Below are 26,896 nucleotides of genomic sequence, written 5' to 3'. Positions count from 1 at the left end.
CAGAAAACAAGGAACTGCCACACACAGACGGGGACGAGAAGGACAAGAAAACACAGGATGCCGCCTGGGCCGTCCGCTCTGCCGCAGGGAGGGGGGAGGCCTAGGCCCGCGCCAGGGCAGGCGGAGCCCGATGTGAGCAGCAGCCTGCAGAACTGGTGAGAGCCGGGGGGGACAGTCCCCGGCCACATCCCCGAGCCACGCTTGCATGTCTCCGCAAAGCCTGTGCTGCTCTGCTCCCGTCAAACACTGACCAGGAGCAGAGTCTGAGGCTGGCACTTGCTCACTATGAACACAAGTCCCCTGTGACAACCGCAGGTCCTGTGTGGTGGCGGGGCCCCGTGTGCTGCTGCCCAAGGTTAGAGACAGCAAAGCTCCAGTTCCTTGTCCTGACCCCCAAGTGGGACCTCTGAGCTGACTCCAGGGTAGCCCCTGAGACCCCCACCACCAGCCACGTGGCCAATCTTCCTCTATCTGTCCTTGAGGCTGCTGGCATGGTTCCCACTTCCCAAGTGAGGCGCAGCCCTGCCTTGGCAAGCAGCCCACCCTGCACTGTAGCCAGAGGTTGTAGGCTGCTCTGGGGACCCCTTGCCCAGAGCGTGGGTGTCAAGCTGCCAGAGACTGAGTGGGGGAGTGGGGAGTCCCAGGCCAGCACGCTGGGTGGAGCCACGTGCTGGGCACTGTGAGCCACTCATCCCCATGAGTCCAGGGGATGGCCGCCAGCACAGATGGCCACTGTGACTCCGGAGCTGCCCTGGCATGATGGGGAAGGTGCCTGGAAACCATCCTCGGCCTTGGCCTTGTCTGGGCAAAGTGGGATCCGTCTGAGGATGCTGGGCTGACAGGTGCTCTGTAAAGCACCAGGTAAATGCTGAAGTTGACCAGCGGGCCAGGAACCCCTCAGCCCAAGGGCCCCTGGACCTGGTCCTGTTGCTGCTCTGGGACACTCTCTGGCCTCCCGTGTTCCCTGCTGTCTTGGGCCACCAGACAGGACAGAGCTGGAAAAACCAAAGTCCCTTTTCCCCCAAAATATTCTTTATTCTTGCATTACATTTGTGTTTCCAGTTGTGAATAAAAAATGCTTAGAAAGTGGTTACAAAACAGCGTGAACTGGACACGAGGCGTGGACTCGCCTTCTCCACGTGTGATGACACAGGGCCTGGCGTCGGGGTCGGGCGGGCCTGCGTGAGCTCAGTCGGGCTTCTCACTCTCAGAATCTAGAAAACAAAACCGCCACAGCTCATTACAGGCCCAGCTTGGCCACATGAGGCCCTGGAAGGCGGAACAGCATCATCAGAGGTCATCCTCCCTGAGAAGCCAGTGGCCCATGACCTCACACCGTGTGGGGCCAACCCCAGGCAGCCTTTGCCGCCGCCCAGGGCCACATGGGGCCGCCCAGCACCTGCTTGTGCTGCGTCCAGCTCCCCGGGTACAGGGAGAGAAGCTGCAGCCCTGAGGCACCCCGGGGCCAGTGCTCGGACAGGCAGATGGGGCCGCGGGGTCTGCAATGGTTCCGAGAGGGGCCCTCCCTCCTGCAGCTCTGCCACAAAGCCCGACAGCCTCTCAGTGGGCAGGGGCAAGAGGCACAGCAAACCCCAGCCTGAGCACCTGTGGAGCACGTGCAGGAGCCCAGACTAGGGAGCCGGACCCTTCAAGGGTGAGCTGGCTGCAGACAGGCCCAGTGCCATGGGGGTCCTCCCCACACACGCCCGTGCCCCAGCCGCCCCTGTGAGCCCAGTGCTGATCCAGGAGAAGGTACTAAGGTGCCCACCTCCCCCAGCTCTGGCCATGATGAGTGACCGCCAACCCGGCTTTCTCCAGTCAGCCCATGGGGACAGGGGTCGGGCACCGTTCAGGTGGCCGTGAGATTCACGCCCTCCACGAGGCAGAGCCCACCCCAAGAACTACATGCAGTTCAGGTCTAGAGAGGTCAGAAGCCGAGCAGATGGGCCTGGAGGCCAGCAGAGCTGGGTCCTCGGGTCCCGGGCCACATGCAGAAAGTGGGGATCCCTCCTAACACCCCGATGTTGCCCCGAGCCGGCTTGGCAGCTGGCATTCAGTACGCAGGCGTCCTGGGCAAGGCGTCCACTGTAGCGGTGGAGCCGTGTGTAGAGCTGCACCCGGGAGCCTGGCTGGCTTGCTGTACGAGGGCGGGGGGGTAAGGAAGAGAGGTGGCGCCACACTGTTTTCAAGCAGAAATGTTTATTTTTCTCCTTCATAGATACAATCTCTTGGGGGTTCCGTGCCACTGACCATTCATGTACAAGGCCAGGACCCCAGATCTCACCTCTGCTGCGGTGGGCAGCGGGGGGTGGGGGAGCAAGAGAAGGCAGCCTCCGCCACGTTCGGGAATCAGGTGCACGAAATTCTCCCCCAAGGGAGCGAGGGCACGTTACAGAGAACAGAAATCTCTGACTACAGCATCGTGCCCGGCTGAGACCACGCATCACCTCGAAAACTCAATTCTAACTGAATTGATGGAATAATACACTTAAGATCATTTAGCCAGTTCTGGTGAGGGCCCAAAGTGGAGCACAACTGTCCGGCTCGCAGCCAGGTGGCAGCCCTCAGACGGGGACTCGAGCTCCCAGGGCTGTGTGGCCCGGCTGGACGAGTCCCCTCATCCCCAGGGGCCCAATGCTGCCCCCCGGGCAGGGCGACCTGCATGCACACGGCCGAGTGAGACACAGGCCTCTGTGGGAGTGACAACAAAGGGGGGGCAACTGGAGGGAGGGTCAGCAGAGCCCAGGACCAAGGGAGCCATGCGGTCTCGGCGGGGTGGGAGGCCTGCCTGTGCCCACAGGCTTGGGGTCAACGTGGTGTGGGAGTTCATTGAACACTTTCCAGCAGCTCAGCACAGCCCAACACAGCTGCTCACGTTCCCTCCTGAGAGCCCTACGGCCGCCAGCGACACGCTGTCCTGGTCACCACGCAGCCCTGGGTGACTGGGGGGCAGGACCCAGAGCCCTGCGGCCAGGGAAGGGGGAGGTGTCCATCTGCTCTCAGTGGCCAGAGAAGCCCAGGGAGACCTCGTTTACAATGGAAACCTAAAGGTCAGGCTTTTGCCTTCGATTTATAAATGATTCGTATCTCTGTGACTTAAAATGGGTTGGGTATCACTGCACAAGCCAACTGTAAATATGATATACAACTTTTCCAACATGTGATTTTTTTTTTTTAGCATCTCCTTCCTTCAGGGAACAGAAGCTGGAATTCAAGGCACTGTACTTCCACAGGGTGAGCACAACATTCTAACCATCGATTCAAGCACAGGAGGTGGGTGCGGAGGCTGCCAGTGTGGACCACGGGGACCTGGAGTCAGCTGCAGTGCAGGACGCAGGCATGGCTGCCCGCGCACCGGCCCCCACGCCAGGCACCCCCGGGCAGGCGGGGCAGAACCCGGAGGCCAAGCCACAACCCTGTCACTATGGACTGTTTGGCTTGGCACTCCGGCCGCAAGTGCTAAGACAGAGCTACGTGATGTGCAGTCTAGGGCCAGGCACGCTGACCACCGGTGGCCGCAGGAACACGGGCAGAGCAGGCACACCCGCTGCCCCCGAGCCTAGGCCAGGGCTGAGGCTCTGGCCATCCACCCGGGCTGCCCAGGGCCCCCAGGACACCGGAGGAGGGAAGAGGATTCCGTACTGACCCAGGGGCTGTGTGCAGGGCGAGGCCGCGAGGCTGGGAAGGGCAGTACCTGGCATGGGCAGGACTGGGGTGGTTCCAGGAACGGCTGCGGTGCACAGAGGGCCGGGTGCTGGAGCCAGACACGGCATCCCCACTGCTGCTCGAGGGACATTCATCTACAAGACAAGAATAGGAAAGCACAGGTGGCTGCCCACGGTCGGCCCCAGGGCTCCACAGATGCTGTATCCTCAGCAGAGTCAGTCCCAGACTTGCCGCGGCTGATGCCAGAGTGACGGCTTGGCACCAAGAAGCAGCCAGCGCCCTCCCGGTCTCCCTGGAGCTGCAGCCTGGCTGTCCAGGGCCCACAGCAGACCCCGGGGGGCTGGACCCCCATGGGCGCAGTGAATAACCACACAAAGGGCCTGCTGTGGACCAGTCAGGGCCTGAATGGAAGGAGCAAGGCCCAGGAGCCCGTGGCAGGGCAGGCCCTCCACCTCCATACCTCAGAGGGAGAAGCACACAAGGTGGGGTGAGAGAGCAGAGACAGCTGGACAGACCAGCATGACAATGATACAGAGATGCAGGCCAGCAGCCTTCAACCCCCCAAGTGCAGGCAGATGTAGTGAAGCAGCCGCAAGAAGGGCGTAGCCAAGTAGGGTCGGCCCAGAAAGACAAGGCGGCTCTCCCTGTGGGTATCACGCCTCTTGCCCTAGGGACCCCGGGCAACCCTCTCCACAGAATCAGGGAGTGCAGCCAGAGGAGGCCTCCCCACTGGTTGGGCCTCAATGGAACCTGCAGCCAAATCTCCGCTGCCACGGAATGCCAAACGCCCTTCCCCATGGTCGCCCTGCTCCCTGGGCATCCGCCATGGGAGGTGCCAGCCCAGGCGGGAAAAGGAACAGACTGGAAAAGAAAGAGGAAAACCAGCTTCATATGCAGAGGACAAGATTGTGTTTGGAGAAAACCCTAGAGACAAGACTAACAGACTTCCAGAACCAGTGGCTGTAGCAGGATGGCAGGACACAGGTACAAGCCTGGCACTGCACCCTACAACTGGGAAGCCAAGGATACAGTTGTTTCCACATTCTGAAACTTCACTTACCTAGGGATACATTTAATAAAAGATGTGTAACACCTACAACACTTTGCTGAGAGAAAAAAAGACAATGAAACAGATGTCATGTTGACAGGAACACTTAGTTTTGCTAACGCATCAGATTTCACCCAGTTGACCAACGCAATATGATCCCAGGCAAAATCCCAGCAGGCTACTAAGTAGAAAGACATCGTTTCTAAAACGTACATGGAAATATTAAGGAACTATAAAAATCAAATTCTTTATTTTATAAAAAATTTATTTATTATTTGAGAGAGAGAGAGAAAGACCAAGAGCATGAGAACGGGGAGGGGCAGAGGCAGAGGGAGAAGCAGACTCCCTGCTGAGCAGGGAGCCAGATGTGGGACTCCATCCCGGAACCTGGGATCATGACCTGAGCTGAAGGCAGATGCTTCGCCGACTGAGCTCCCCAGGCACCTCGAAAAATCAAATTCTTGGAAGGTTGTACCCAACTTGGTACCAAACACACAGTAAAGCCGCAGGACTTAAGGGGATGTGGCACCGGCATGGGATGAGAGAATGGCTCAATGTAACAAAACAGTTCAGAAGTGAACTGACACCTATGTGACCACCTGACCAATATCTGTGTGACTCAGTGTGGAAAGAAAGGTGCTGTCACAACCAGATACACATATAGGGGAAGGAAAACTACCTGAGCCCTCCAGCAAACCGTACAGGTAATTTGATGTAGCTTGCAGGCCTCGATGAAGCAGCTAAAATAATGACGGTTCTAGAAAAAACACAGGAATCTAAGAGAATATCTAGATTTGAAAGAGGCGAAGATCCCTAATATAGGACAAAGAAATCAAATCATTCTGTTTTTTTTCCCACTTTTAAAATGGTGAATGTGAGGGGATCCCTGGGTGGCGCAGCGGTTTGGTGCCTGCCTTTGGCCCAGGGCGCGATCCTGAAGTCCGGGGATCGAATCCCACGTCAGGCTCCCAGTGCATGGAGCCTGCTTCTCCCTCTGCCTATGTCTCTGCCTCTCTCTCTCTCTCTTAAGAAAAAAAAAATAATAATAAAATAAAATAAAATAAATAAAATAAAATAAAATAAAATAAAATGGTGAATGTGAAATGGCAGAGATTTTAATGAAATGAAAGACAAGCCACTGACGGATAGAATGTATCCATAACATGTAAATATGGGAAAGGATCTATAATGGACTCCCACACATCGATAATCAAGAGATAATTCAACTTTTAAAAGGTTGAGATCCCCGATGAGACAGCACAGCCAACGGCTGAGCACACACAGCGCAAAAGCCACGGTCTGAAAAACCCCTGCGTTTACACTAAGACTGACTGCTAATCTCAGAGCAGGTGCTGCAGGGCCACGGAGGCTCGGAAACCTTCCCAAGAATGGATGAGCTTGTGGCTGCTATTCCCCCCTGGATACACAGACACCTCTGGGAACCAGGGCAATGGGGACACTCGCCCCGTTTGCTGCCGACAGCATGCCCCCGCCTGCCTCCTCTGCAGATGCCCACCTCCACCCCAGCTTCTGCACCAGCCCTGAGCACTTCTGACCCCCCGCTCCAGCTCACCTGCAAAATGTGCTACCCACACACACTCCGCCCCCAGTTCTCCTGCAGACCTGCGCCCCCCACCCCGTACATGCTTGGCGGAACCCCTCTAAAGCAGCGCCACCAGCCCAGCAGTGTGCAAGCAGCACTGACAGGCCAACCACAAAGTGACGCCTGCCCCGGGACAGGGGACACGATCCACACACAGCAGTCCAGCTGCGGCCCCAGCACTGGGCTAGAAGTGCACATCTGGTCTGGCTGGACTGTAACACCCCACTGACCTCGATGGACAGATCATCGAAACAGTAAGTCATAGGGAATCACTGGACCAGATGGATGTGACAGACAGATTCGGACACTCCATCCCCAGACAGCAGCACACACATTCTTCTCAAGACACACGGAGCATTCTCCAGAAGAGATCACATATTAGGCCACACAACACATCTCAACAAATTCAAAAAGACTCCAGTCACTCCATGCAGCTTTCCAACCACAATGGTGTGAAAGTAGGAACCAACCAGAAGTAGAAAATCTGGAAAGAACACAAAGGTGTAGAGACAAAATAACATGCTACTAAACAATGAACGGGTCAACCAAGATATCAAAGAGGAAACCCAAAAGTACATGGAGACAAATGAAAATAAAAACACAAGGATCCAAGATCACTGGGATGCGGCAAAAGTGTTCTAAGAGGGAAGTTGAGAGCAATACAGGCCTCCTGCAAGAAGCAAGAAAAACCTCAAATGACCTAACTTTACACCTAAAAGAGCTAGAAAAAGAGGAACAAACAAAACCCAAACCACTAGAAGGAAGGAAATAATAAAGATGGGAGCAGATATAAATGAAAACTAAAAAAAAAAAAAAAACAACAACAACAGAACTGATCAATAAAACCAGGAACTTGTTCCTTGAAAAGATCAACCAATTGATAAACCTTTAGCCCAACTGAGAGAGAGAGACAGAGAGACAGACAGAGAGAGAGGAGAGAGAGAGAGAAAAACTCAAAACCAGAATTAAAAGAGGAGGAACAACAAACACCAGGGAAACACAAAGAATTGTAAGTGAGTACTATGAAAGATTACATGCCAACACACTGGACGACCTAGAAGAAATGGATACATTCCTAGAAACATAAACAACCTCCCCAAACTGAATCAGGAAGAAATAAAAAATTTGGACAGACTGATCACCAACAATGAAAGTGCATCACTAATCAAAAAACTCCCAACAAGCCAAAGTCCAGGACCAGGTGGCTTCACAGGTGAGTGTTACAAACATTGAAAGAAGAGTTAATCCCTATTCTTCTCAAACTATTCCAAAAAATAGAAGAGGAAGGGAAACTTCCAAATTCACTCCATGAGGCCAGCATTACCCTGATCCCAAAGCCAGATAATGACACCACAAAGCTAGAGAACTATAGGCCGATATCTCTTAATAACACAGGTGCAAAGATCCTCAACAAATACTAGCACAGCAAATCCAAGGACACATTAGAAAAACAATTATTCACCACAATCAAGTGGGATTTATTCCTGGGTTGCAAGGGTGGTTCAGGAAATGGAAATCAATCAACGCGATGCATCACATCAACAAGAGAATGCATAAAAACCATATGATCATTTCAATAGATGGAGAAAAACCATTTGACAAAATCCAACATCCATTCATGAAAAAAACTTGACAAAGTGGGGTTAGGGCTAACATACCTTGAGATCATAAAGGCCACATATGAACAACCCACAGCAAACATCATATTTAGTGGGGAAAAGCTGAGAGCTCTTCCCTAATATCAGGAACAAGACAAGGAGACCCACTCTCACCACTTTTATGCAACATAGTACTGGAAGTCCTAACCATAGCAGTTAGATAAGAAAAAAAAAATAAAAGAAAAGAAATATTTGAAGTACAGAAAGCATATGTGGATGGGGTATAGAAAACAAATATAAAATTTTCAACTAAAAGATTACAATAACTGGGGGCACCAGGGTGGCTCAAGCAGCCAACTTGATTTCAGCTCAGGTCGTAATCTCAGGGTTGTGAGATGGAGCCTGGTGTCAGGCTCCAAGCTCAGCAGGGAGTCTGCTTGAGATTCTCTTTCTCCTCCTCTCTCTGCCCCTCCCCCATCTCCCTCTCTCTTTCCCAAATAAATAAATCTTAAAAAGCACAGGAACTGGAGTTTAAAACTCAATTGACAGGGTTAATAGCAGTACAGACACAGAGAATAATTTAGTGAACTAAACAATCTGAAGAAAATATCCAGAATAAGGTATCAAAAGAGAAAAAATGAGAAAACATTTAAGAGAGCAAGGATAGAGTAAAAGATCTTATATATGGACTACAGTCTCAGGAGGAAAATAGGGGGAGGAGAGGAGGTCAGCAGTATGGCACGAGGTAATGGCAGAAAAACATACAAATTTGATCAAAAAATGAAACCACAGAGTTAAGGAGCCCTATGAAGTCTAAGTGGAATAAAAATGTATATTCTTAGGCATCTCATAATAAATCTTCCAAAAACGAAACTATTAGAAGCCAGAAGAAAAAGAATTATCTTTCAAAGGAACAACATGCTGGCAGTTCACTTACAAGAAGGGAAGCCAAATAACAGAATGAAAATGCCACAGTGCTTAAAGAAAATTGTCACTAACCTAGAATTCTATACCCATTAAAAATATCCTTCAAGAGTGACAATAAAATAAAGATACTTTTATGGGGCACCTGTGTGGATCAGCTGGTTGAGCATCTGACTCTTGGTTTCTGCTTGGGTCGTGATCTCAGGGCCATGGGATCGAACCCCATGTAAGGCTCCTTGCTCAGTGGGGCGTCTGTTGGGGATTCTCTATCCCTCTGCCCCTTCCCTCCTCATGTATGTGTTTGCTCGCTCTCTCAAATAAATCAATAAATAATTCTTCCTTTTTTGAAAACACATTTTTAGACAAAAACTGAGACATAAGTCACTGGTACACATACATTAAAGGAAATTCTGGAGGAAAATGCTCTTAGAGGGAAGATTAGAAGAAGAAATGAAAAAGCACAATTAATAAATATGCAGATATCGGTGAATATTGATTGATGAAAAAGACATTGTGAGACTGAAACTCAACCTGGAATCGAAAAAAATAAATGTTAGGAAGGGAGTAAAACTGATGAAAGTGTTTTATGGTCTTTGCATTGTCTAGGAAATGGGTAAAAGAAAATTAGACTGTGATAATTTAAGGATGTATGCTATTGTATTTGGAATAATCATTTAAATGAACATTAAAAGAAAGTAAAATTTTCAGGCTAATAGTGGGAGGAAAAAAAGAATAAGAAAATATATCTAACAAATCTGAAAGAACACAGGAGAGAAAAAGGAACACAGAACAAATAGGACAAACAGAAAATATATACTAAGATAATGGATTTAAGCTAAAATATACAGTTGGCTCTGAGCAACATGGGTTTGAACTGTACAGGTCTACTTGTAGGTAGATTTTTTTATAGTGCATTATTGTAAAGGTATTTTCTCTTACTTTTTTCTTAATAATGTTTTTTCTCTAGCTTAATTTACTGTAAGAGTACAGTATATAACACAACATAAAATATTTCTTAAAAATATTTCTTAATAAACTGTTCATGTTATTGGTAAGGCTATCAGCAGCTAAATTTTGGGGGAGTCAAGTTATATGTGGATTTTTTAAAGATTATTTATTTACTTATTCATGAAAGACACACAGAGAGAGGCAGAGACACAGGCAGAGGGAGAAGCAGGCTCCTTGTGGGGAGCCTGATAAGAGATTCGATCCCTGGACCTGGAATCATGTCCTGAGCCAAAGGCAGATGCTCAACCAGTGAGCCACCCAGACATCCCATGTACTTTTGGTTCTAATTCGTTTTTCCCTATATAATTTAAAGGGTAAATGCATCATACAATAATAATAATTATGTTCATGGGCACAGAGCATATAAAAATTCAGTCAGTGAGGGGAAAATTACAAAGGGGAGGGAGAGATGGAGATGTACAGGAGCAAAGTGTTTATATACTATTGAAACAAAGCTGGTATTCAAACTAGGTCATTATAAGTTTAAGATGTTAACTGTAATCCCCAAGGGAATCAATTAGAAAAAAACTAAAATATATAACAAAGTAAAGAAGGGAATACAAATTACAGAATACAAAATAACAACTAAAATTTTAAAAGGCAATAACTAGAGGAATTGAGAAATAAAAACCTATAAGACAGAAAACAAATAATTAAAAGTCATAATTCCTTTTACCTTATTATTTTAAATGCAAATGTATTAAACTTTCCAATTAATAAGCAGAGATTAACAGAATGGGTAAACAGGCATGGTCAATCTATATGCTGCTCCCAGAGACTCACTTTATTTTTATTATTTTTGCAATTTTTCTTTCCTATTTTTTTTAAAGAGAGAGAAGCATGAGCAGAGAGGAGGAGAGAGAGAGAGGAAGAAACAGACTCTCCACTGAGCAGGGAGCCTGACGTGGGCTCGATCCCAGGACCCCGGGATCATGACCTGAGCCAAAGGCAGACACTTCACTGACTGAGCCACCCAGGCACCCACCCCAGAGACACACTTTAGATGCAAAAACACAAAGAAGTTGCAAGTAAAAAGATGGAAAAAGAGAGCTGAAGTGGCTCTTTTATTACCAGACAATACTGATTTTAAGTCAAAAAGATTATGAGGCAAAGAACAACACCATATATTGATACAAGGTTTGATCCACTGAGGTACAACAATTAGATATGCACTTAAAAACAAAGCCCCAAATTATATGATGTAAACATTGAACTGAAAGGAGAAACAGACAGTTCTAAAATAACCATTATAAACTTTAATTTTAATAAAGGTTAGAACAATGAGGCTGATCAATAAGGAGAGGACCTGAAAAGCAACATATACCAATCAGCCCAAATAAAACTCTACCCAACAAGAGCAGGATGCACTTTTTAAAAAAAAATATTGTACTTATTTGTTCATGTGACACACAGAAAGAGAGAGGCAGAGACCTAGGCAGAGGCAGAGGCAGAGGGAGAAGCAAGCAGGCTCCATGCAGGGAGCCTGATGTAAGATTCGATCTTGGTACTCCAGGATCATGCCCTGAGCTGAAGGCAGACGCGCTTAACCGCTGAGCGACCCAGGCGTCTCAGGATACACTTTCTTTTCAAGTGCATATGGAACCTCTCCAGAATAGGCCATATATTAGGCCACAAAACAAGTCCTAATAAATAAAACAAATATAAACATAATACGAACCTGAACATTTTAAAATTCTACAAAGTCTCTTTTCTAACACAATGAATGAAATTAGAAGTCAATAACAACAAAAATACTAGAGGGGTACCTGGGTGGGTCAGTGGTTGAGTGTCTGCTTCTCCCTCTGCCTGTGTCTCTGCCTCCCTCTCTGTGTCTCTCATGAATAAAGAAAATCTTTTAAAAAAATACTAGAAAACTGGCATATATGCAGAAACTAAGCACATACTCAAACAATCCAAGGGGTCAAAGAAATAATCACAAGACAAATTAGAAAATAACTTCTGAGACAAATGGGAAGGAAACACAAAACATAAATGTTTACGAAATAAAGCAAAAGAAGTTCTCAGAAGGAAATTTATAGCTGTAAATGCCTACAAGATCTTAAATCAATAACCTAACTGTACACCATAATAAAGATAAATAAAGTAAGAATAGGAAGTCATAAAGAAAAAAATAAAGGAAAATTAAAAATGAAACCAAAAGTCGATTCTTTGAAAAAAATCAGCAAATTGGCAAAGCTTTAGCTACCAAACTGGAGAATTTACATGAAATAGAAAAATCCCTAGAAACAGGAAAACTACCAAGGCTGACTCAAGAGGAAATAGAGAATCAGAATAGACCTATAACAAGTAGTGAGATTGAATCAGTAATCAAAAACCTCTGAACAAAGAGAAGCCAGACTTTTAAAGAAGAATTAACACCAATCTTTCTCAAACCCTGCCAGGAGTTGAAGACAGGAATAATTCCTAGCTCATTCTTTGTGGCCAGCATTAACCTGCTACCAAGGCCAGACAAATACATCACAAGGAAATTACAGACTGATACCCCAATGAATATTTATGCAAAAATCCTCAATAAAACATTAGCAAACTGAATTCGTAAGAGTATGTACACCATAACCAGGTGGGATTTATCCCAGGAATTAATGCAAGGGTGGTTTAACATGAAAATCAATCAACATAATACACCATTAACAAGATAAAGGATAAAGAAACCTACAATCATCTCATTTAATGCAGAAAAAAGTATTTAACAAAATCCAACTCTCTTTCATAACAAAAGCACTCAACAAACTACAAACGGAATTCCCTCAATATTATAAAGACCATATGTGAAAACCCACAGCTAACATTATATACTCAACAGTGAAAGTCTGAAAGCTTTTCCTCCAAGGTCAGGAACAAGAAAAGCATACCTGTTGCTGCCACTTCTGTTCAATATAATATTAGAAGTTCTAGCCAGAGAAATGAGGCAATGGAAAAAAGGTATCCATATTGGAAAGGAAGGAGTAAAATGGTTCCTGGTCAGAGACAACAAAATCTTACATGTAGATGACCCTAAAGAAAACACACACAACTCATCCATGAATTCAGCGAGTTGCAGGATACAAAATCAGCTACATTTCCATACCCTAACAATGAACAATCTGAAAGGAAATTAGAGCAGTTATATTTACAATAGCAGAAAAATCATAAAATATTTAGGAATAACTTCAAGGAATTGAATGACTTACACACTGAAAGCCACACACCACCACCAAAGGAAATGAAAGAAGACATAAATAAATGGATCAACACCCCATGCTCATGAACTGAAAGACTTACATTGTAACTGTCAAAACTTCCCAAAGTGATCTACAGATTCATTGCAATCACTCTTAAATTCCCAATGGCATTTTTTTCAAGAAGTAGAAAAACCCATCCTAAAATTAATATGGATTCTCAAGGGACCCCCCCCCAATAACCAAAACAATCTTGAAAAATTAAAACAAAGTTGGAGGACTCATACTTCCTGATTTCAAAACTTACTACAAAGATATGAAAATCAAAATGATGTGATACTGGAAAAAGGACAAACATATATACCAAGAAACAGAACAGAGAACCAACCAAAGGTTGCAATAGACCTTTGCAAATATGGTCAATTCATAGTCACCAAGAGCACCAAGTCCATTCCATGGGGAAAGGGGAGTCTTTTCAACAAATGGTGCTGGGAAAATTTGTTATCCACATGTAAAAGCATGAAACTATACCCTTACTTCACACCATATACAGAAATTAAACTGGATAAAAGGCCTAAACATAAAAGCTAAAATTATTAAATCTTAGAAAGAAACAGGGAGAAAGTTTCACAACACTGGAGTTGGCAATAATTTCTTGGCTATGACATCAAAGACACTGTCCACAAAAGTAAAAGTAGATAAATTGGTCTTCACGAAAATTAAAAAACTTTTGTGCATGAAAAGACATTGTCCAGGGGCACCTGGGTGGCTCAGTCAGTTTAGCATCTGCCTTCCCCTTAGGTCATGATCCTGGGATCCTGAGATCAAGCCCCACGTCAGGTGCCCTGATCAGTGAGATTCTGCTTTTCCCTCTCCCTCTGGCCCTCCTCTCCACTCCTGTTTCTCTCTCTCAAATAAATAAATAAGTCTAAAAAAAAAATACACAGTAAGAAAGCAATCCACAGAACGGGAAGAAATATTTGCAGATTACGTATCTGATAAGAGATTAAAATCCAGAAAATACAGAGAACTCTTAAAACTCAGTAACAAAAACAAATAACCGACAGGCAAAGGACCTGAACTACTATTTTCCTATTGGTCTACAAATGGCCAATAGGCACATGAAAAGAGGCTCAACATCCCTGATCATCTTGGAAATAGTAAAGCCACAGTGAGATACCACAGTGGTATCAGGATGGCTACTATTAAAAAAAAAAATCAGAAAATAAAACATGTTGGCGAGGATGAGGAGACACGAGCCCTCGCCCACTGCTGCCCGGAATGCAAACTGCTGCCGCTGCTGTGCAAAACAGTTTGCGGTTCCTCAAAAAGTTAAAAATGGAATTACTACAAGATGCAGTGATTCCATTTCTGGGTATTCCTTCAAAAGAAATGAAATTCAGCAGGGACTCAATGTGGTACCTGCACACCTATTGATGGCAGCACTGCTCACAACAGCTAATGGGGAGAAGCAACCCAAGTATGAATCAGGAGATAAAAGGATGAAATGTGATGTGTACCTACACTGGGGTATTATTCAGCCTTAGAAAGGAAGGACATTCAGACACATGGTATAACATGGATGAACCTCGAGGACATAATGAGTGACACAAGCCAGTCACAAAGCGGATGAATACTGTAGGATCCCACTTACATAGGAACCAACAGCAGTCAGATCCACATGGAGAATTGTGGTTTCCAGGGGCTGCAGAAGGGGTGCAGGCATGGGCCCCTTTACTTCCTTTCCAATGAGGACAGAGTCTCTGTTTTGCAAGATGAAAAAATTCTGGAGATGCATGGTGATGGTTGAACAATTATGAATGCTTAGTGTACCTAAAGCTAGCACTTGAAAATGGTTAAGATGGCAGATTTGATGTCATGCATTTCACAATAAAAAAAAAAATTGGGGAAAAAAATGAAGTGACTTTAAAAAAAATTTTTTTTTAAGATTTTATTTATTTATTCATGAGAGACAGAGAGAGAGAGAGGCGGGGGGAGGCAGAGACACAGGCAGAGGGAGAAGCAGGCTCCATGCAGGGAGCCTGACATGGGACTCGATCCTGGGACTCCAGGATCACACCCTGCGATGCAGGCGGCGCTAAACCGCTGAGCCACCCAGGGATCCCCCGACTTTAAAAAATTTTAATTGAAGCATGGTTGACATAAAATACTAAATTAGTTTAAGGTGTGCGACACAGTGATTCAAGATAAACGTACATCACGAAATGCTGACCCTGATAAACGACTCACGACACTACTGACTGTACCCCCTATGTACTTCTCAGCCCCCAAAGGAGTAATGCCCTGAGGCCACACAGCTACACCTTGGCAGCATTATGCTGAATGAAACACGCCAGCCAGGAAATGGCCACCACTACCCGATCCCACTTACGTGAGGGACCTGGAGATTTGACAACACTCCACAGAAAGGAGAAAAAATGGTAATGGGGCCTGGATCAGCAGAGGGGGGGCGGGGGGGACTAGGGAGTATTTCTCAGTGAGAACTTTCGACCTGGGATGAAGAAGGTTGTAGAAACAGATGGTGTGATGGCAGCAAAGCCTCGTGAATGAGCAGAATACTAAGGAATTACACACTTAAAAATGATTGAAATGGTGAATATTACGTTATACAGATTTACCACAGCAAAAAAATATTTTAAAAAAACCTTCGTAAGACTCACTGCCATTCAAACAAGGGGATAGGGAGCTGGCGGTCAGGATATGTGCAGACGGTGACCCCGTGGGGTCAGGTGGCTGCTGTTTCTAACACTGGGGGGTTTGAGGCCTTAGGGCTGCAGCTCTGGGAGGGACACTCTTCACTCGTCGCGTGGAGGGGACAGCGAGGCCTGGGTGCCGCCAGTGTGGCAGGTGCATGTGTAGCATTGTGGCGGCAGCAGCCAGCAGGGCAGATCAACGACTGGGCCGAAAAGCCAGTCCCAGCACATGTCAAAGAACTGAAAACACCCAGAGTTCGTCCTCTCACAAACTCAGGCCAAAAAGCAGTCCCAAAAAGATTCTGAGGGAACACAGGCCTATCTCGCTTCAAACTGCAGTGGAAATGACAAACCATTTTGAACTGAAGCTCAAAGGAAATGCTACATGTCAAACCCTCCAGGATGCAGATGGAAACCAGGACGAGGGTTTTGTAGAGGTTGAACGCCTGTCATATAAAACCGGAAAGGCGCTAAATCGATGACCAGCACACATCAAGGAACTTTCTAGAACAACTGCAACAAAAAGCAGCCCAGACACAGAAGGAGAGCACAGAAGGAGAAACTAACGACGCATAACAAGGGTCGTCTGAGCCACCACAAGTTCTCCGAGTTCTCCCAGGCGGGCCGCAGGGCACTGCACTGGACGGGGAGGGGGCCACGCACACATCACCCATGTCAGGCCCAAAACACCTGACAAGCTGCCAAGATAGGATGTAATCAGCAGCTTTTGTCAGCTAATCTGAAAACTTGGATAAATTTAGGTATCTACCAACATGTTAAAAAAGCAGAGCTTAACAGAAAAAATAGAAAATCCAAATGGCACAAAAAGTATAAACGAGGAAACTGGATCCGTGACAAAAACCTTACCCTCCAGGGGGTGGAGGGATGTGTGAAAAACACAGCAAAATGTCAGCCACCACGGGCAGGCAGGGCACACAAAATTTCACTGCGCAATTTCCAACGCTTCGGTATATTTGAAATTTTTCGAAATGAAAGGTCACAGGGGACCCTTCCCACACTCAAAAAAAAAAAAAAAAAAAAAAACCCACCCAGAACAACAACTCCCAGGCCAGTTAGGCTTAGCCGTGACGCCTGCTCAACGTTTCAGGAAGAAGTAACATGGCCTGCACAGGCTCCTCCACGCGGAGCAGGGCACCTCCGCCAGAGGGGCTGCCAGGCGGGCACAGCCCCGTCCCCATCCCCGGGACGCATCCCATGGCTGCTGCCCCCCCCAGGCCACGACCCCCCGTGCCCGCTCCCGCCCAGCCCTCCGCCCACACCCACTGCGCCCCACTTACAGCCCGCGCCTCCCCGGGGGCCGGGGGCCAGCCCGCCGTGGCCTCCATGCCGTGCAGCCTCTGGGTTTGCTTCAGCTGGTTGAGCGACGGCTTCAGCTGGGCGGCCCCCGTCGTCTTGCTCGTCCACTCGTCCACCAGCTTGTGCAGGTCATCCGTGAAGGTGCCCCTCTTGTTGTTGCTGTTGTTGGCCTGTGCCTGGACGTGCAGGGCGGGCTGGGCGCCTGGCTCGGGGCCCGGGACCAGGCTGCTGGTGGAGGACCCTGGGGAAGCACACACAGGCCACGTCGGGGACGCTGCGTTTGCCGGCCAGCCGCGCTCACTCTCAGTGTCTTGCTCAGGCCAGGCAACGCCTTGCTTCAGGAGATGGTCTGTGCTCGGGGGCCCATGCACCAGCGCCAGGCGCTCTGGAACGCTCCCCAGGCCACGAGGGGCAGGCTGTGCCGCGCAGCCGTCACCCGTGCTCGGCATCCACTGTGTGCCCACGCGGCCGAGGGCCCCAGACTCCCACACGGGAGGGAGCTCAGAAAATGCGGGCAGAGAGTCCCAAGGCCTCTGCGCTCCGGAGTGGAACGTGAAGCTCTGGGGAACAGGACGCTGCTGTCCACCCAGCGTAGGGCAACCGTGGGACAGGCCAAAGGGCTCTGTGGTTTGGAATTGAGGACACACCGCCTCTCCTCAGCAGAGCGGGTAGGGAGGTGCTGGTGGGGGTACAAGCACCCAAAGCCTTCCACTGTAGGCCCCAGGCCGGGAGCCATCTGCGGGGTGAGGCCTCCACTGGCAGAACAGGGAGGCCACAGGGAGGTCCGGGGCCATGGGTCAGGGGAGCTGGCCAGAGAAGGCACGCTTGCCTACTTCACTGGAAGACTATGTTTCAATGTCCAACAGGGGACTTTTGTGTCCTCATCCCCAACATCCAATTTCTGGTTTGGCAATTTAGAATAAGCCAATTTGAAAATTCTCTGTATTAAAATGGCATAACGACCATCTCTTCAAACAAGCCGTTGCAAAATGTAGTGTGCGATGGCTAGCGATGGAAAAGCATGGACACAAACAGTTCAACATTAGTGATGGAACATCACACACACGGAGCTACTTCTACTGGAATGTTTCAGCCAGAAAAAAAAAAAAAGGACAGGGGAAAAAAAAAAAAGGTGGGAGGTGAGGGCGGTGGGTGGCCCGGGTGGACAGATACCCATTTCTTCCCGGCATCTCTCCTCGGGGGCACTCATCTTTAGCACTTCAAGGACATACTCATTCCTACGGTTTTGGAAAAGGAGCCAATTAACGATGGGTCACATGTACACGTTCCAGGGAAGGGGGGCGTCAGCATGTCCACCGGCCAGGACTCAGGGACTCTAGGAGCCACGGAGACGCTAGGTGCAGCCGTGGGGGCCCTGGAGGGTGGGCGCAGGGCAGACACAGCCCCCACCCCGCGGCCACAGAGACCCTGACGCGCACTAGCCACATGAAAGCCCATGCGATGGAGAGCGGACAAAGGGTAAAAAACCCGATAATTACGACTGCTGTGCTCTTTGCCTAGACAGAGACGCTTCAGGGCAGACCCTGCAAGGGAAGAAGAAACGACACAAGACCACAGTGTTAGGCAGGACAGCACACACGGGGGACGAGCCACCACACTCTAAGCACAAGTCATCAGTGTGCAAGGAGGAGCAAAGGCCAGCGGTTCGGAGAGGGGACCAGCCACCTGGGCTACCCGGGCGGCCCCAAGTCAGTGTGCGGGTTCACGTGAGCTGCGCCGAGGGGCGGAGGTGCAGGGCCGGGCCCCAAGCTTCAGGTGGAAGTGAGTGTGTCTCTAAAAGCGTATTCAAAAAAAAAAAAAAAGAAAGAAAAAGAAAAGAAAGAAGAAAAAAGGAAAAAAACAAAAAGAAAAAAGCAGCAGACCACTCGGTTTTCAAACAAGAGGCTTCAGGAGCCCCAGGGACTGAGGCAGAAAACCCCATAGAAGTCCACCAGGAGAGCTCTGAGAGCTGCAGGTTCCGCCCAGCCGCACCCCCCCACCCCCACCCCGTCCCTGGGGGTGTGTTTTCCAAGTGCAAAAAGATACATTGTTTTGCAGGTTTGAGGCCAATAGGTGCCCATGGAGGGGAAAGCATGAGGGGTCCTATCTAGGAAGGAGGGGTGGGGCTGGCCCCAGGGTCCTGAACTGCTGCTGCCTCATCTGGTGCCCTGCGTCCATATGGACAGGCTGGAGGGCAGACGAGCTGGCCCTCTGGGGAGCAGGGTGGGTAGAGGGGGATGGGCAAGGATGAATCGGGCGTCCCCAAGGTCACTCAGCAAGGCTGCGCTGTCCAAAAAGGTCTGTGCTCCCTCCCTGGCCCCGTGCCCAGAGGGTGCCCCACACCCACACCCAGGAAGGCAGCCTGCCACCCCATATTTGGGGAGAGAGCACAAAGGTCGGCAGGCCCAGGCTCCAAGTGAGCTGCTGCTATGTTAGCTCAGAGGCTGATGTGGGAAAAGGGGGCAATGCTCTGCAGGGGTCTCTAACGTGCAAATAAAAACGAGAGCGCCAAGCAGGAGTGGTCCAGGCCAGCTGTTCCCCAGGGGAGCTGCGACAGCTTTTGCTGGTCCATTTCCTGACTTGGAATCCTACTGGGAGCACCGGGCCCTCTGGAGGCTCCACAGCATGGGGGAATGGGGTTCTGGCTCTGAGTGTGCGGGCGCAGCCTTCCCCATCCAGATCCTGGGGCTCTACCATCCTCTGGGTCTCAGCAGCCCCATACAGATGGTCCAAGGATGAGGGACCAACCGGCTAGTCAGATCCCCACAGCCCCACAGCCCCACAGCAGTGGGACCTTCCAAGGCTGATTCCCGCCATCTCCTTGACAATTAACGCTCAGCCAAGGAGCTGCCTGCTGGGAGCCCAGGCCTGTGCTCAGGGCCCCAGACTCGCAGGGGACACAGGGCCGGGTCCTTCGGCCACCAGCTGCCACACTCAGAGCTTCAGAGCCACACCAGCCCACAGAGGCCTCCACGCCATCCTGGGGCACGGCCCACAGTGAGCAGAATAGACACTCCCTGTCCTTGGTGAACCTTCAATCAGAAACTGACTGGATTGGCCTCTCCATGCCACGGTCATGCTATGCGGTACAGCGCAGGGCTGCAATGTCTGGGGAGGAGACTGCACTCAAGCCACCACCCTGCCCCCCCCCCCACCAGGGGCCCTGACCTCCGCCTCAGTGTCTGTGCCCTGCCCTAGACACCCAGCTCCACTCACACCCCCTGCCAGCCGGCCTCGGTGCTACCCTGCCCATGGCCACGCATGGGACCTAAAGGAAACCATAGGAAGTCCATGTGGGGCAGGAGGTCTCCCGTACAGACTGCCATCCTTAGCCAGGGCCTGGGGAAGAGCCGGCTGGAGGCCCCAGGAGTACCTGGGGAGCTTTGATCTGAGCAGGGGTGGCAGTGGAGAGCCACGCAGCTAGCTGTTGGGAAAGTGTTCTCCCGGCCTGTGAAAGGGCGAGGCTGACAGGCAGCGCCCAGGCCCGCGGTGGTGAGGCTGGCAGAGGCTGCCGCTGGTGTGGATGGCCTGCCCAGCCAGGCACCCCCGCCATCCAGACCCTGGCCTGGCTGCCAGGAGAATGCCTCAGGTAAAGCCCAGGTTCTTTGCTGTGGGCGGGGTACACAGTGGCCGGGCCCAGGGCTGCTCCACAGCCTCCAAACACTGACGAGGCTCACGGGGAGCTCCCTGCCCCGGGACAAGAGGCACATCTCCAAGCCTCGGCCTCACCCTGGACCGCAGCATTGGCCACCTAGTTCCAGGCCTGGAGACAGATAAGCTTCCAGTACTAGACGCCACTCGGGGCTTCTCTGCAACAAGCCATCAAGTCTTCACACGGCTGAGCAACCTGAAGCATGAAATGGGATCGTCCCTGCCCCACCCTGCAGGGACAGTCCCAAGGATGTCCAGCTTGGGCAGGCCTTCATGGGAGTGGACGCCCGAAGCCCCTCTCCACCCCCACTGCCACAGGTCCCTGCAGGGAGGGTGCAGGACAGCACAGGGGCAGGGCTGGGCCTGGGCCATGCAGAGTGGGAGCCTCCTGGGGAGTCCCAGGGACAGACCTGCTACAGCATGGATGGGCAGCGGATGGGCCCATGAGAGGAACAGAGTGGGCCCGATGCTCTGCGTGCAGACGCCCTGAGGTGCTGGCTCCTGCGCCAATTGGGTGAGCTGCAGCCAGAGGCAGGCAGGCCCGGCAGGTCTGGCAGCAGCTCCCACACAGATGCCTCTCAACCTGCCTGTACCCCCGAACCCTGAACCATAGTCCCTGAGTCCCCCAGGCCCCCATCGGCCACAGGGAAGGGTCTGTGCTTTGTGGGGTCCAGTCCCTCCCTTGCAACAGCAGGCCTGTCCGGGTGCCCACCCCAACAGGGCACCCATGCCTTGCCCTCTACATACTTCCTCCACGGCCTGGGGTCCCCTCCAGATCATCTGGGCCCCTCCCCAGCTTGTCTCTGACCTGGTCTGCGTGCTCTCACCATCTCTGAGCACCAAAGAACTGGGGACTGTTTTCTCTACTTTGTAACTTAACCCAGGACTGTTTTTCCAGAGTCTTGTCACCTGTTCTGCCAACAGAAAACTTCTGGGCTTCGTGTCTAGCTGCACCCACAGCCCGTAGCTGCGCCCTACCCTCTCGGCTGGCCTAGATCCCAGGGACCTGGGCCCCAGGCATACACCCTTGGGGTCTTCCTGCAGCCCTGCCCTGAATGCTCTTCTCTCAGCCCTTGGGGTGGTGCCCAGGCTTTACCAGGCACCCACACAGTGTCCTCAGGCCTCCAAGCACCCCAGTCACCAGGGAGCCAGTTGGTGCTGGTCCCCGAAGAGCCTGGCAGTCTGGGCAGACACCGGGGCACATGGCGCGTCTTTGCACACCCATAGGCCACGCGTCTGCAGGTGAGCCAGGGCCACCATTGTCCCACATGCTCCTGACCAGCAAACCCAGAGCATGCAGGTGCCATGCCGTGGCCAAGACCAGCAAGGGCCCAGCCGAGTCCTGCCTGAAAAGGGCCACATCAAAACAATGACATCACTGAGCCCATAGCCCCAGCGAAGACCAGGCCGGCTGGGCTGCACATACCACCACCTATAACCAGCCCCACCGGCCCAGGCATCCCGTCTACCACCAAGCCCTGCCCTACACATTCTTCTCAGCCACAGACGGAAGTAAAACCTAAATCATACATCCCTGCTGTGCCTCCATTTTCTAAAATCTTAGAATAATCACAGTAAAACAAACGAAAACCTAAAGCAAGAATGCAGAACCACGTGGATACAAATGTGGATGGGGACGACCTCACAGGGGCACAAGGTGCCTGACCGCTCGCACCTGTTTACCCCCCACACCTGCTCTGCCAACCCTGCTTCCCGTGCCTGACCCAACGCCGCAGCCACCTGTCTGATCGCAAGATGCCTGGAGACCCAGAGGCCCTCTCCCCGGGCCCCAGGGGACAGCCATACACACCCGGGCAGAAGGGGATCCACAGTGAGCGGGGAGCAGGATGCACTCAGTCCCCACCCCCACCCTCCTCAACTCACAACTAAGAGGCTTAGCTGGGCCATGGGCTAGGAGACCCCGGAGGGTCCCTGGGAATCCCTGCAGCTGTGTCTGTGACCTGTACTGCCTGGGGGAGGGTGACACAGCCCCCTGATGGGGATGGATGACCACTGTGGATGTGGCCTCAGGTCCTGACAAATACAATGTATCTTTATTGTACCAGCAAAAAGCCACGTGCCCCAAACCAGCATTTCGAACCCAATTGATAGCTTAATTTTTGGTTTAAAAATCAAAAACCTGAAAGCCCCCTTCCCCCCCAGCTTTGGATTCATTTTCCAATTGTTCTGAGGGATAAAATAACGTGGTAAGTAAGGCCCTGAGCCATGCACCCTTTCTGGACATGAGTCCCGGGTGCCAGCTGGGAGGGCATTCCAGGAACCCGAGGGCCAGTGGGGCAAGGCTGGAGGAGGGGAGTGACTGTCTTGATGTCTGAGGTCTGGGAGGGCAGGGGGTACACAGGGTACTGGGCTCCAGCCAGAGAGCGGCAGGGGCCAGAGGGAGAGCCAGCGCGGGGGCTGGGACTTGCTGGGGCACCGAGAGGTTCCCCAGGTGACCGGAGCGGGGGCGGGAGGGCTGTCCTAGCTGCAGCACCTTCTCTCAGCCTTTCCACATGCAGGGAGCGGGCATGGGGTCACGCTGCGGAGTGCTGCGGCCCTTGTACAGAAGTCACGCCCTCCAGGGACCTTCTAGAACTGTCTCAGCTCGCTACATGCATGTCTTCAGAATCCAGACACGTGTGAGACACACCATGCGTCTAAAGAAGGCCGGGGCTGGCTTTTTGTTGTCGCTGGAGCTGGGGACAGCGGACGTGTATATGCGCCACGATTGCAACACAAATCAAACTACGTCCAACGTAAAAAATACGAAATCAAACAAACGGGTGAGGAGGAGAAAAACGCAGAGCGCTGTGGGGGCTTGGGGCGGGGTGCCTGAGGCTGGGGGCGGGCGCGCCCCTGCACATGCTTGCGGGGCCGGGCGTGAGCCGCGGGCATGCGCGGGCGCGATCCGGGGCTCTGCGCGGGGCAGGGACGGGTGGCTGCGGTGGGAGGGGAGCGTCCTACAGAACGTATGGAAGGTGATGAAGACTGGCGGGGGGGGGGGGCAGGGGGGGCGGGCGGGGAGAAACCAAGGGCCAGGAGGTGGTAAAATACAAAGAACAAATACAGACAGATGGACACAGACACGGGTCCAGTGAGGAATCGAGCGCGAGGTTTGCTACTAGACTTATAGGTCAGTCTCTCAGACGTTGGGTGGTAAACCGTCCAGCCTGCAAATGAATATAGAGGGAAGAGAACAGAGAGACAGGCATCAAGTACAGTCTCTGGGATCCCTGCTACACACCACCAGCCACGGGAGCCTCGTCTCTTAGCGGCCACGGCTCCACCTAGCCCAGCCCGGAGGCCCGCAGCCACCGACTGCCTGATGGAAAGCAGGCCTCGCGGCGGCCCGAGCAGCAACCTGGGCGGGCGTGCGGGGCAGGTGGCGGCGGGGTCGCCACGGCGTCTCTGGACAGAGATGCTGGGGAGAGCACCCCCCGCGCGGCTGCCGCACCCACGGCACAGGTGACGACACTTCCTTGTCCAGGCAAACCCGCTCGGGCGCTGCGCCCTCATCCCCCCCTGGCCGTCCCTCCTGACAAAGGCCCCGGGGCGGCGGGGGTGGGCGGAGGGCCAGCGCCCAGGGACTGACGCCTCGTCTGACCAGAGCACGCCTCCCTCTGGGCCTCACACCGCCAGACTCGGTGCCGGGTGGGCCGCCCACTGTCCTCACTCCAGGGCTACAGCTACTGGTTTCTCCTCAAGACGCCTGTGTGCCGCCGGCGCCCCTCTTACACCTCGGGGCCCTGCGCACCTAGCACATGCTCAGAGAGGGCAAGCTGGCAATCACCTGGGCCGTGCGCTCCGCCTCCGTCAGTGGCTAAGCCGGAGCAGATGTCTGCAGACAGGGAGGCCCGCACGGAGCAAGGCTGCTGAGTCTGAACTGCCTTCCCACTCGGGTCTGAAGCTGCTGCGGGCCCTGCCCCGGCGTGGGCAGGGTCCTTAGCAGGAGGGGCTCTGCTGCAGTCTGACAAGTGACCTGGGGGAGGGGGAGAAGGGGCGACAGGCACAGTGAGGCGCTGCAGGTCAGACCAGCCAGCGCGGAGTGCCTCCTACCTCCCTGTTCATTGCTGGGTGACCTTGGGGAGGCACTGGAGTCCCTGCAGCCAACACGCAGGGGTCAGGAAGGTGAGGGACAATGACCTTGGTCTCTGCCCGTCGCCAATGCTGCGGCAGGCCTACCGTGTGCCAACACAGCGCGAGGACCATGGCACACATGGGAGGGCACACCTGGGCTCAGAGGCCTGCACACCTGCTCACTTTAACTGGGTTCCAGTTAGCATTAGGAACCATCCTGGCATTCATGTCATCTGTGTCACCTGCAGTTCCCGGACACACACTGCGCTCATAGCTGGCTTCCTGGTGGGCACACCGGGGGGTTCCAGCCCCAGAAGGCACCCCCTATCCCGCTCCCTGAAAGGGAGAAGTGGATTCCCACTTTCTACGGGTGACAGGAAGCAGCCCCAGACCCAGGCAGCACCCCGGAGGGTGGCAAACTGGAGAGAGAGACCCTGGCCCCTCATACCTGCAAAGGCGGGTCTACTCCAGCGAAAGGAGACCCAAAAAGAGGTCTTTGGGGTGTGGGCAACTGCCTCCCGCCTGCCGGCCCAGCCCCCTACAGCCCCAGCCCCACCGCAGCCACGAGGACACAGACCTGTGCTGGAAGCCACAACCTTGAGCTGCTGCACCAGCGGGTTGAGCAGCTTGCCAGCCTTCAGCTTGCTCTTGCTCTTCCTCCTGCGGCCAGCGGGAGGGGCCGTGTGGAACAGGCCTAGGTTGGGGGGCAGCGGCTTGCCCAGGCGGCGGTACAGGGCCTCGATCTCTTGCTTCTGCTGGCTCTGCAGCTCTGAGATCTCCTTCAGGTGCCTGCAAGAGGGGAGGGGGGCAGGTGGGCATCATGGTTGTTGCAACACCGGCTGTTAGGGGAGTCCCCAGGGGTGGCAGGGCAGAGGACATGCGGGAGAGCTAGAGGGGCCCATTGGGGGTCTCCTGCGTGTACACGCCCAACACAGAAGGGCCTGAGGAAGAGCCCCAGGAGATTCGAGTTTTTGGGTGGCCTATCTCACAAAGCTGTGGCTTTCAGTGGCCAGGAAGCAGGGGACAGATAAGTTTGCATACCTAGGCTCCCAACACATACCCTACACATAAATCCAAGTGAACAGAAAAACAATCAGTGCTCAGAACAGAGCGGCTGCCTCAGCCCTTCCAGGAACACATGTCACTTCCTCTGAGCCAGGGAACGAGAGGTGGGACATTGCAGGTTAGGGTCTCCTCAGCCAGGGACCTGGGCTTCCCGGAGCTACCGCCAGGGGGGCTCCCAGCATAGGCAACGGCACCCCCTGGATGCACGGGTGTGAAGCGGCCATGAAGACCCAGCTGCAATTACTGACTGAGGGTGATGGAAGTTTCTAGAACAAAGTAGAGAAGGCTCCCTAGGGGATCTGCTGAGCCAGTTCCCTGCCATTGTGCTCGCCTGCCTGCTCACCCGCCAGAACTCTGGGGGCCTGATGCCAGCCCCTCAGCTGTGTCTGCTGGGCCTGGGTGCTTGGCTGCCCTGGGTGCCCCAGCTACCCCGGCCAGGGCGCTCAGCCCCTCAGCCACACCCCAGCCCATCTCGTCAATGCATGGCTGGGAAGCAGCTGCTTCTCTGGGCTGGACTACAGGAAGCAAATTCTGATTTTTACCTTTTATCTTCAATGCCTGCCAGACTTTAGGAAAATGATTCTATACAGCAAACTACCTGTTGTGTCAGATTAGCTTCTGACAAGGTGATATTTAGGTGAAATTGCTGAGGGGGAGAGAGATGCCACCATCAGGAGCACCTGCCTCAGAAGGACCATGAGGGGACTGCCATTCCGAGGTCTCAAAGCCCAGGGCTCCTGGGTCTCTAAGAACCACAAGTGCCCCGCCCCGGGGTACCCATGGGGTCTGAGGAAACTACCTTCTAGCAGGTGCCATCAGCTTCCCTCAACTTAGTTACAGAATCTCCCTGCCCCTCCATGGTCCCTCCTTCCCACCAGGATCCACAGCCCCCCCCCCCCCAGCCCAGGCAAGAGCCTGGACTTAGGGACGCCTGGGTGGCTCAGTGCTTGAGCATCTGCCTTTTTGGTTCAGGGCATGATCCTAGGGTCCTGGGATCGGGTCCCACATCCGGCTCCCTGTGAGGAGCCTGCTTCTCCCTCTACCTA

At 52.1% G+C, this 26,896-nt stretch overlaps 1 protein-coding gene across 10 annotated transcripts in view; it reads right to left on the bottom strand.

The window, feature by feature from the left end:
* Positions 1 to 1,014: 1,014 nt before the first annotated feature.
* The window catches only part of WNK2 (WNK lysine deficient protein kinase 2), a 100,838-nt gene continuing 74,956 nt past the window's right edge, over positions 1,015 to 26,896 (bottom strand). For 2 of the 10 annotated variants that reach the window (XM_072760644.1, XM_025984475.2), the window contains 6 exons: positions 25,363 to 25,574; positions 24,499 to 24,687; positions 23,780 to 23,878; positions 18,557 to 18,601; positions 17,039 to 17,298; positions 2,181 to 3,800 (listed from right to left, as the gene is read on the bottom strand). In XM_072760644.1, the coding sequence (XP_072616745.1) occupies positions 3,471 to 3,800; positions 17,039 to 17,298; positions 18,557 to 18,601; positions 23,780 to 23,878; positions 24,499 to 24,687; positions 25,363 to 25,574 (1,135 nt within the window). In that variant the 3' untranslated portion in view covers positions 2,181 to 3,470. Of the gene's footprint in view, positions 1,215 to 2,180; positions 3,801 to 17,038; positions 17,299 to 18,556; positions 18,602 to 23,202; positions 23,879 to 24,498; positions 24,688 to 25,362; positions 25,575 to 26,896 lie in introns of those variants that run through there. The other 8 variants (XR_012001999.1, XM_072760660.1, XM_072760664.1 and 5 more) reach the window with 8 other exon arrangements.

The sequence above is a fragment of the Vulpes vulpes genome, chromosome 1, assembly GCF_048418805.1.
Source record: "Vulpes vulpes isolate BD-2025 chromosome 1, VulVul3, whole genome shotgun sequence".
NCBI classification, from domain to species: Eukaryota; Metazoa; Chordata; class Mammalia; order Carnivora; family Canidae; genus Vulpes; species Vulpes vulpes.
This window is presented reverse-complemented; position numbering and strand designations above follow the sequence as displayed.